The 11,132-nt window shown below is 49.0% G+C and overlaps 1 protein-coding gene across 1 annotated transcript; it reads right to left on the bottom strand.

Annotated features, from left to right (window-relative positions):
• Window positions 1-913: 913 nt before the first annotated feature.
• On the bottom strand, window positions 914-3,139 carry VRTN (vertebrae development associated; the record flags this gene model as incomplete). Its single annotated transcript, XM_081134163.1, has 1 exon — window positions 914-3,139. One exon carries the CDS (start codon window positions 3,137-3,139, stop codon window positions 914-916), a length of 2,226 nt encoding a protein of 741 aa, XP_080990289.1.
• Between the last annotated feature and the right edge of the window lie 7,993 nt (window positions 3,140-11,132).

Genomic DNA, 11,132 nt, shown 5'->3' with positions numbered 1-11,132 from the left:
AGAGACCAAGGCCTGTGCACACCACATTATTTTATTTCTTTGGTTTTTCCAAATTCATTCTTGGACAATGCAATTCAGTCTTTCACCTGCCTGGCCACTGTGTGTTCCTTCACTAAAGATGGGGCACAGGCTCTGAGGAGAGGCTCAGCAGAAAGACAGGGGTTCCCAAGAGCGAGTCAGACTGGCAGAGGACTGCAGACGGACAAATACCATCAAGCAGAGACTCGAGAGCCTCTCCCTCAACCCCTTACCACACTGCTTCCAAGGAACGGGCCAGCCCTCAGCGATCCAGCTCAGGCCCTGCCCTTAGAGGCCCTTGGTTCTTTCTATACATCCTGCTTCTGCTCACGCTGAGCCTGACTCCCTTTCCCTTGGGGGGGCCAGACAGAAGCCACTGCCCCACTCCACATATGATTTCAAATGCTGCTTAGAGAAATATGTTTGAGCAGGTAGAATGCCAAGCCCCCAAAAGAACTGAAGATATATATTCTGCCCAAGGGACAGATGGCCATGCTATAATACTCCTTTTGTCCCCAGGAAAAACTGAAAGCAGCTTTAGCTAACCAACCCCCCTCCAGACCCTCCACACACATATAGCTTCCAATACCAGCAAGTGGGCCCAGCCAACCCACTTAAATCAAAACAAAAAAACTAAAATCAAGACAATAAAAATAAGAAGGACGAACAACTGAAGAGACCGTCTCTGGTCCTGGGACTCTGCAGCAGACCAGACGGCTGATATCTGGCTCTCTCTGCCCTGGAGCCAAGAAACAACACAAATCTGCCTTTGGATTCAGGGTAGACACAGGGAGAACCAGAGCAAAGGGTATCCTGGCCAAGCCAGGGGGCAACTCAGGTCCCCGACCCTCTCCAAACTGGTCCCCCTTCCTCCCAGCCCCTTGGCACCTCCCTGTCAGCCATCAACCAGGGTGAGGCCATCGTATAGGGCTCGCTTCCACATGTAGTATGTGGAGCGGGCGGTAAGGGGGAAGAGGGCACTGAACTCCTTGTAGGAGGGAAAGCTCTTGGACTGGAAGCACTTCTGCAAGAACAGCTTGGCCTGAGCCTTGAACTTTGTGGTGGCGAGCATGTCCATCATCAGCACCTGGCTGTTCCTGCCACCTGCTGCCACCACCACAGGGTGGCTGGGCCAGGACCCACTTTGGAGCCCTCCCTGGGCCACGGCCCCCTCTTGCAGGGCCCTCTCTCTAGAAGGCCCTCCCTGGGTCTTCCCTGGATCCTCTCCTGGAGAAGCTGCCATCTTTGGGGATCCTGCATCTGGGGCCATGGCAGCTGTCACATTCCTCCCAGCTTCTTTCTCTCGCTTCTCCTCAGCCTCCTGCACCCCACCTTTGCCCAAGGTGGGAGCCTGAATCTGGAGTTTGGACAGGCTTCTGGGCCAACACCGGGCAAAACTCTTCCACACCCAAAAGGTGGAGGGAGACAGACTAGGGTAGCGGAGGCGAAAACGGCAGAAGGGGAGGTGGCCACTGAGCACCTGCTTGCGGGCAGCCCTGCGCAGACGCCTCTGCTGATGGGACAGGGGCATCCTCCGGGGCAGGAGCTCCTGGGGAGTGGGTGGTTCCCCACCTGTTGCTTTCCCTGCCCCCTCTCCCACCTCACCCTTCTCAGGGAGCGGGGCCTCTTCCCCAACAGATGCTGGCTGGGGAGCCTGGGCTGTGGAGAGGGCTGGGGCTGGCTTGAAGCTGGGGTTCCTCCGGAGGGCCTTCCGGCGCCAGTTGTAGTAGGTGGACCGGGAGATGCCAGGAAACCTGCGTTTGAAGCAGCGATAGGGCACCAGGGTGTTCAGGGAGATGCAGTGCTCCAGGTACAACTTGGCCCGCTGCATGAGGACCATTCCGGGGCTTGCCACAGCCAGCATGGAGCATCCCAGCCCCTTGGCAACCTGCCCCTCTGGCAGCTTCTCCAGCTCCTCCATCCCCAGCGCCTCCTTGGGGGCCTGGGCCTGGCAGGCGCCAGTGCCCAACAGCTCATTCTTCCAGGCATAATAGGTGGAGCGGGAGATCTCGGGGAACCTCTGGAGGAACTGCTGCAGCGACATGATGCCCCCACGGCGGACACTGTCCTGCAGGACGTGCTTGGCTGAGCAGAGGGTGGCCAACTTCTGCTGGTGCTCCTGGGACTGCCGCCGCCAGCGGTAGAAGGTGCTCTTGGTGACACTGTAGCGTTCACAGAAGTGGGAGTAGCTGAGGCCAGGGTCCTGGTTGAGCAGCTCCAGGGTATTGGGCGGCAGTGGCGGGGGAGCCTGTGGCAGAGGAGCTGTGGCCGGAGGAGCCTGTGGCAGAGGAGCTGTGGCCGGAGGAGCTGGGGCCAGAGGAGCAGGGGCCTGAGGAGCAGAGGCCTGGGGAGCAGGGGCCACGCCAGTAGCTTCTTCAGCCTCCACCTCCTCCAGTCCCACCACGGGGGCAAAGTACTGGTGGCGGAAGAGGTGGCTGGTGAGGGGCTGGCCAGCCCACATGATGTGCAGCGTGGCCGGCATGTGGTCGCAGCGGCGGGGCCGGATGATGCGGTTGAAGTAGGGCCGGATCTTGAGGTTGCGCATGGGGTAGATGGAGTAGATGTTGCGCTGAAGGATGGAGGCGAGGGCGTACAAGTGCCACACGTTGGAGAAGCTGTTAGGGAAGCAGGTGGCCTTGACGTCCGCATCGAAGATGGCCTCCAGCGTGGCGGGCGGCAGGCTGGTCATCTCGGGGGACTCCTCGGAGCAGAGGGAGTAGCGCACGGCCTGCAGCATCACCTTGGAGTCGATCATGCCCTGCAAATAGTAGTGTCTGTGCAGCAGCATCTCCACCACGGTGCGCGCCCGCAGCTCCAGGCTGAGGCCCGTGTCCCCCCACAGCAGCACGCTGGCCGCCTCGAACAGCAGGCTGCCCTCCCCCTTGCACACGAGGGGCAGCATGTTCCGCGGGGCATCCTCTGGGTACAGGCTCAGGGCGACCGAGTCCACCTCCAGCACCTGGCGGCAGGGGCCGCCCTCCCGGCAGGTGGGGAGGGTGAAGGAAGACAGGACCTGCTTGGCCTCCAGAGCGGCGCCGACCAGACCCTCCAGGCCCTCGGACTCCACTGCCTCCTGCAGCTCCTGGAGCACCTGCTGTACCAGCTGCTCCCGAGATGTCATCCTGCCAGGGCAAAGGACAGGGAGCAGAGGTCAGGACCAGGTACCCAGACGATACCCAGCAATGATGCCCTGTCCGCTCCTGCACCTTCTCCCTTGACCTTGTGTCCACCTCTCCCATTTCTGCAGAGCAAATAATAGCTAAGTGCCTCCTGGGGCTTAATCCCTCAGTAGTACTAAGACCCGGGTCGTCTTTGGTTCTGATATTAACCTGAACAAGTTGCTTAAACTCTCTAGGCTTCAGGTTCCTTCTCTGCGTAAAATAAAAGTACCTGCCTTATAGGGCTGTTGTGGGTATAAATGAAACAATGAAAGGAAAGAATGGAGACCTATAAATATACACACACACTTACATAGCCATCTTTAGAATAGTGCCTGGCACACAGTGACGTGCTCTGGAAGTGTCAGCTATTACACATTAGAGTATTATCTAGCACTACACATATTCTATAGTACAGCCAGAAAAAAATGTACCTCTGTAACCTGGTAAAGACTTACAATCCCATATAGCCAAAATTGGCCCGTCTTTCCTTAGAACAGTGATTCTCAAAGTATGGACCAAGGACCATACTTGGGGGTCCCTGGGATTTTTTCAGGGGGTCTGCAAGTTAAGCTATAATACTAAAATATACTAAGATAACACTAAGATATTTGCCTTTTGCATTGTATAAACACTAGAGTAAAACTGTGGGACCTTAGCATGAATCAAATCATAGTAGATGCCATTACGTTCTTTACCACCAGGCTGTTGCAGTTAGGAAAAAACAAAAAGCTAGGTTCACTCAAGAATGTCCTTGATGAAGCCCTAAGGCTTATTTTTCTTAAATCACAACCCTTAAAAACATGACTTTTCAATACTGGGAGTGACAAAATGGGGAGTAGACGCAAAGCATTTCTGCTGCACACTGAGGCATGACAGCTCACGTGATGATTGTCTGGGCTGTATGATGAACGAGCCACTCTTATGGAATACCATTTCACGTCAAAGGAAGATCGAGAGACATTGGTCATTTAGACTTGAGTATATTTGGTAGACATTTTCTCAAAAATAAGTAAGGTGAGCCTGTCACTTCAAGGAAAACTACTATTTGCTGCCAGTGAGATTTCGATCTTTCACTTGAAAATTAGAATTTTGGAAAACCTTTATCCACTACAGTGAGCTTGACAGCTTCCCAATACCTAAAGACTTTTCTGATGGGATCAGCGGTGACACTATAAATGTAACTTTTTATACTATATAATAGGATTGTCAGCATTTGGAGATCTGAACCCCTCAATGAATTGTATTTCCCAAATAACCAATGGGTGGTGGTACAAAGCCATGCACGGGTAAAAGATTCAATCGAAGTATAAAAGAAAGCAATGGATTTTAATACAGTAGGGTACAAAAAGTTCATGGGTATTGTTTCAGATTCTACATTACAACTAAGCTTTGAGAAACTACTTGTCCAGTTTTGGTGTAATTATCAAAGAATATCCGCTGAAAAGGCTATCCAAACACCCTCCTCTTTCTATCTACAAATCTGGATGAAATGGGATTTTCTTCATATACTTCTACCAAAAATGTATCACAACAAACCAAACAGACAGATATGAGAATCTACTCATCTTCTATTAAACCAGATATCAGAGATTTGGAAAAATGTAAAAGAATGCCCTTTTCTTACTAATTTTTTTTCTGGAAAAGTTATTTCTCCTAAAAACTATTCATGGTTCCTATGAAACAGGTTTGTTATTTTTTAATAAATAGTTATTTTCTAAATGTCTCAGTTTTAATTTTGAATACAATCTACATTGACAGAAATAACCTATATAAACAAAAACTCTTCAGGGTGCTCAAATCTTAAGTTCACACAGAGGTCCTGAGACCAAAGCATTTAAGAATGGCTGCCCTGGAACAAAGCCGGTCTTTTCAAAGGGGTGGCAACTGTGTCAGCCTAGCCACCATGCCGACAACAGATCTAATAACTAAGATTTACTGAGTATTTTCCATTTGCCATGCACTCTCCTAATCCTGACAGCCACACTTTAAGGTTATACCACTATCCCCAAATTACAGGTGAGGAAACCGAGACAATCAATGTTAGTCTATTTCACCCAATTTGCCCAAAGTCACACAAGTAGTACAGACAGTAAGTAGTTGGAACCAGATGCTCTTTAGGGCCCATGATTCACCTCATCTAGTTTAAACTGCCAGCCACCTTTTCCACACAAACTAATCATTATAATTACAGGCCTGTTTTCAGTGTTGTATTGCAAAGCAAAGTAATATTCCTCTATGGATACGGTTTTAAATTTTAAAAGGAGACTATTACCCCTTCTCAGATCCTTGTTCTCATAGAGAACGTAGGGTTCAATACGTAGCTTTAGATTAGTCTTAGGTTTAAAAGTTGTGTTTGGCTGTATTCATTTGTCAACTAATCAAACTTCACACTTAAATAGGATGTGTTTGAATGTAAACTATGGTTCGGTGTAGTTGAAAAAAAAGTTTTAAAGCACCAAAGGAGTGTCAGCAGAAGTTTTTTTGAGAATCATAAAAAAAGAAAGCTATTTTTAAAAAACAGTAATCAGGAACACCTTTGGATAAAATTTGTCAGCTGTAGATTTTTTTTTTTTTTTTTTTTAATGTGTATATTGTGACAGATCTGGTCTAACCTCTCACCAAATTTCTATTTGGACCATATTATTTGGCCCTGGAATTGGGCTTTTAATCAGTTCACCTTTTATGTACTTTAGATCTACTTTTAAAAAAACAATTCGTTTTCTTTGGAAAACTAGGAATAAACTTTCTATTGGTTCTTAGTGAAGAGAGCACTTTCAAATGTGATTTTAAAAAATAGCCCTGAAGAGCAAACTGTACACACAGAAGAGCTTTTTCATTCCGGCAAAGATGCTGGGATTTCGTTTTTCGTACGCGTCACTTGTTGAATGCTGCTGTACAGCTGCATACAAATCAGCACTCTGCTAGCTACTTTGTAAACAAAATTATGAAAATAGCCACCACCTACCTAATGCTTACCCTGTGCTTTTAACTTAGGTAATTCAACCAAAATCTCAGAAAAAAAGTAATAAGAGGGACGATTAATTTAAACTGTGTGGGTGATTCTTTCTGCCCTTCAACTCAATGAGCCTATTTCCTGAGCAGAGCACAATGTTCCCTCGTGTAATTACAAGTTTCTGTCTGCTTCACACGGGGTGAGCGTTGGATTCAGGCTTCTCAGAGGTCATTTGGTTTACACAGTATGTGGTTCTCCCCTTTCCTCCATGTGAACAGCTCCATCACACCTGCAACCACTGCTCAGATGACTTTTCCTAGTTCACACCTGGAGAAAGAGGCTTGGGAATTAAATTAAATAACTTTTCCCAAGACCACAGCTATTAAACTACAAAACCCTAGGCATCTGACCCCAGAGCTCCCCTCTCAACCACTGTAATCCACGACCCGGGGGATACATCACCCAAAATGCACATCACCCAAAGGATCCGAAGTACAGGGATCCTTGGAGCTTTGAGACAAACTGGGCCATTTTACAGATAAGGACATTGAGGCTCCAGAAAGGTAAGGCCGACTTACCTGAATTCACGCAACAGTATCCAGATACCTTCCAACACAATGTCCAGATATGCCACACTTCCTCTGCACAAACCCCACCCCTCCCAGCCTACCTGGTCCCACCCTACCCACAGGGCACCCAGTCCCACCCTGCTACAGCCTAGCTCATTCCTTCCACTTCCCCCAGTGGGAAGAGGAGGTGTGAGTGTTAACACCCCACTTCTGTTTTCCTCAAAAGCTTGCTGAGAAAAAGTAGCTCCCCGGAGAGGCTCTGCATCCAAATACACTAGAGAGGGTCTGAGCCACCAGAGAACCGGGCAGTGGGAAAGGCCGGAGACCCTACAGGCAGTCAATCACCCTTAAGTAGACAATTGGTTGATGGGGTTCAGGTGCAAGTCCTTTTCTCAGCAATGGTTTCCAGGAAGCGCAATGCGAAGGAGATTTGGCCATTGCCAGGTGCATTCGGAATTCCGAGCAGAAAGTGAGAGCTAACCTACGGGCTTTGCCCAGCTGTCCTCCCCTGGCAACTCTTGGACCCCTGAAAAGGCATGACGGCTTCCCTGGCTTGAGGTTGGAAGGGAATAGAACAGGGGGGTGTTCTGAAAGCTTCCGGCCAGCAGCTTAGCACCTAGGAAGGGCTCTGAAGCCAAGGAATGAAGACATGGGCAACTCTGCGGGAAACTCAAAGCCTCACCTTCACCAAAGCCAGCTTTCCTCCTCCCCCAGTGTCCTTATTTCAAGCAGATGGGGTCTCAGAGTCCAGGTATGACCTCTGTCCTTGTATTTAGAAGGAGTGAGCTAGAGCTCTGGGCAGGGCAAGGGAAGAAAGGGCCAAGGGATCTGCTGACCCATGCTGGTAAGTCTCCTCTGGCCTCTAGAACAAAATCCTTCCCTGTCAGCCTCATCCTGGGCTCTGTGTTTGCTCACCAAGAACCCAGTGTCCTCCCTTTTCTCCTGTCCCTGGTAAAGCTGGCCCTGCAGTCTCTTCAGTCAACCAGGCCCAACAAGCATTGACGGAGGGCCCAGCAGGCAGCTCACTGGGCCTGGCTCTGTGCCTCTCTGGCCTGCCCTCCACCCCCCTGTCACACTGGCCCAACAGTCCAGCTGCCCAGGCTGCCCTACTGGCTCGAGGGAGCGCCAGCGCTCTTGGCTTGGCTCCCTCCCCGGCAGCCAGAAGGCCCCCAAAAGGCAGCGGGGGAGCACGGGGGCTGGCTGGTGGCAGGCCACTCTGTGGGCTGTGACTTCCCAAAGACCTTCCCATTACCACAGACAGCGGGAGCACCTGGGAGCTCCACCTAGGCCTTGAGGCTATCAGTCAGCCCGGGAGTTGCCAAGGTCAGTTGCTCTAGTGGACCACACGTCTGAAAGGGTTGGGGAAGTGCAGAGCACGGCCCACAAAGGGAAACAGGCGGGCAACCAGTCGCCCCTGGGTGTGCCAGGAGGCAAAGGATGGCTGGGGAGAGAGCTGGTTGGCCTGAGCATCTGGGACAAGTGACCCAACCCAGGAAGCTCTGGGAGGGGTTAAGGCCAGACCATTGTGTAAGGTGGGAGGAGAGATAGGCGGGCGGGTGGGGGTGGGGATGGAGCTGGAGGTGCAGATGGGAGAAAAGAACTTGAAACAATGCCTCACCTCCTCTCTCCACACACACATATCCCGGCTTACAGCATCTTCATGGAGTCACTCCACCATCCTTGGGCTCTTTAGTGTCCCAAGGCCAGCCCTTGTTCCCCCTGGGGCTCCACGCTGTACAGGCACCCACCCTTCCCAATTTTGAATTAACTTCCCAGTTTACTGACCTCAAGGGTGTCCCAGAGGCCTGGGGGCGTCCACGTCTCTCTCCACCTTCCAGCTTGGGACATTTAAGTCACCCTGCGGGCAGCGTCCCCAGCTGAAAGTCACTCTCCAGGACTGGTTTCAGATTTGCCCATTGAGCAAGGACGTCTACAGCCAACTGGCCGGGGGAGAATCAGCTTAAGCCACTCCCCCCAAGGAAATCGCCTACCCTCAAGTGCTCAGGTCCCAAGATGAAAGAAGTGCAAATTCGGGGGTCACTTCCAATGGTAAAGTGATAGCAGCTATTGTCTCATCCACTCTACCCAGCTGGGGGTGTTAAAGCGCCCGGACTTAGCTCTGAAACCGACCTCCAACAGCCCAGGAAAAACTTGAAAGTGTTCAAAGATTTCCAAAGAGTTTGGGGGGAGGGGAGAAGGTTGAGATAGAAAGACCTAAGGAAAGAAAATATGTGGGCTAAAGACTGTGGGGAGTGTGAAGGGGAGAGGGAGGAGAGCAAAGCTGGAGCCCAGAAACTGGCCCAGGAGGATTGGTTAGAGACTTTGGGGCTCTTTGAACCCCAAGGTGCATCTCTTCCTGAGGCAGCTCCCCCACCCAAGGCCCTGCAAGACAGGGAGGCTGGAGAACTCACTGCCCTCACCTTGGTGCAGGCCCCCTTCCCTTCCAGAAAGGCCCTACTTTCTCCAAGGCCTCTATCCCCACCTTTCTCTTAGCATCCCCCAGGCTGGGGGCTCAGCACCTCTTACTCCCTCAGTGTGCCTGGGCCAGAGCTGCTTCTGTCAGGGACCAGGGCACCTATCCCAGGACACCTAGTTTTCTGAGCCCCAGATGAAGGTGGGGGTGTGCAGTACCTAGGGCTTCTGTCCCCAAGCTCACCTTAACCCAGGGACCTCAGATCATTGGGGAGGAACCAGTCCTATCAGCCTGTCTGGTCCCTGCCGGTGGGGGAGGATTGCAGCCTCCGGTGGTATCTTCCCCAGTGGCTTACCTACCCTACCCGACTTTAACCCTTTGGAGTGCTGGGGCTAGCTGTTTCCCTCCCAGGCTTCCAGTTTCACCCCGCACTCTCCTTATCAAGGTACCCCTGGCAACCCAGTGCAAAATGCCCTTCAGTGTCAGTTAGTCCCCAGTTCCACTATTATCATTTTCTTCTCTGCCTAGCATGAGTTCTATCCACACGTATCACCTAAATTGAAATCCCTTTTTCAACCTCCCAAAAGCACTGGACTAGAGAGCCACCAGAAATGAGTTCAAGTCCAGTCCCTGCATTATAATCACTCCAGCCCCACCCACCATAATGCCAGTCCCCTGAGTCAGTGGCTTGGACATCACCTGGAGTTGGATTTGAATGCCAACCCTGCCCCTTACTACAATATGGTCTTGGGCAAATTGTCCAAACTCTCAGGGCCCCGACTTGGAGGTTACTGGGGCTTAACATTTACCCCACATAGCTATTGGGTAGATTCAGTGAAATGACACATTTAAAGCATTAGGACTGTGCTTGGCAAATAGATCCCAGTTCTCAGCCTCTCCATTTAATTTGAAATGTATTTTAAGTTCTTAATATAAATGCAGTATTTTTAAAGCTTCAGAGAATAGCGGTTATCTTGTAGAAGGAAATGGAATTACAAGATACTTTTTCTTGCTGCATTAGATCTTTCTTCATCACTTGACATTTTCTAAGGAGTCTGCATTACTTGCTATCATTTTAAAAAGCAATGAAGATAATTTTAAAAAATTTTTAAAGGTTAATAGAATCTTTAAAAGTATTTTTAAAGAAATTACAGTAATAAAAATGTTTGTTAGTGATTCCATTACCAAAGTAAGTCTTATTTTTAGACTGAGAAAATTTAGAATAATTGGCAGAAGTTTAAAATAAAGTGAAAGAAAAAATTACCTGTAATTTTATTATCTAAAGACAGCTATTATGAACATTTTGGTATATTTTTTTCTAATCTAGTTTTTTTCTTAGACTGACTTATATAAGTTAAACATTCTTTTTACAAAAGAGTCAAATGGTACAGAGTAAATAATAGAGCAAATTTTGTTCTGTCCCTAAGCCATTCTCCTCACTGCTTATCTGCCAGTTCTTTTTCTGTGATTTTCCTCTTTTTCTGTGCATATACACATGTGTATTTTTCTAGTCTTTCTATGCATATTTTTGCTGTTAAACATCTTTAAAACTACTTTTGACTAGATATTATACATTATATGTGTATAATATATATCATATGCATAAATGATACATAAATAATAATATATTATTTTAAATGCTTGGAGCCCAGCTGATTGGAATGTCGTCCCATACACCGAAAGGTCGTGGGTTCAATTCCTAATCAGGTTGTGGGTTCGATCCCCAGTCGGGATGCATATGAGAGGCAACCAATTGACGTTTCTCTCTCATATCAATGTTTCTCTCTCTCTCCCTCTCTCTCCCCCTTCCTCTCTCTAAAATCAATAAACATATCCTTGGGTGAGGATTTAAGTAAATAAATAAATAAGTAAGTAAGTAAATAAATAAATAAAATTGTAAATTTTTGTTCAGGAATTTACAAAAGGATTCAGGACTCAGGATTCAAATTTTAGCCCTGTTTCCTGTCTACAGTCTCTCTCTCCAGAAGCGGCCAACATTGTTTCTAGGGCACTATTCC

The sequence above is a fragment of the Miniopterus schreibersii genome (assembly GCF_964146895.1).
Source record: "Miniopterus schreibersii genome assembly, chromosome: 1".
Taxonomy (NCBI): domain Eukaryota; kingdom Metazoa; phylum Chordata; class Mammalia; order Chiroptera; family Miniopteridae; genus Miniopterus; species Miniopterus schreibersii.
Note: the sequence above shows the minus strand (reverse complement) of the source record. Positions and strands in the feature narration are given on the sequence as shown.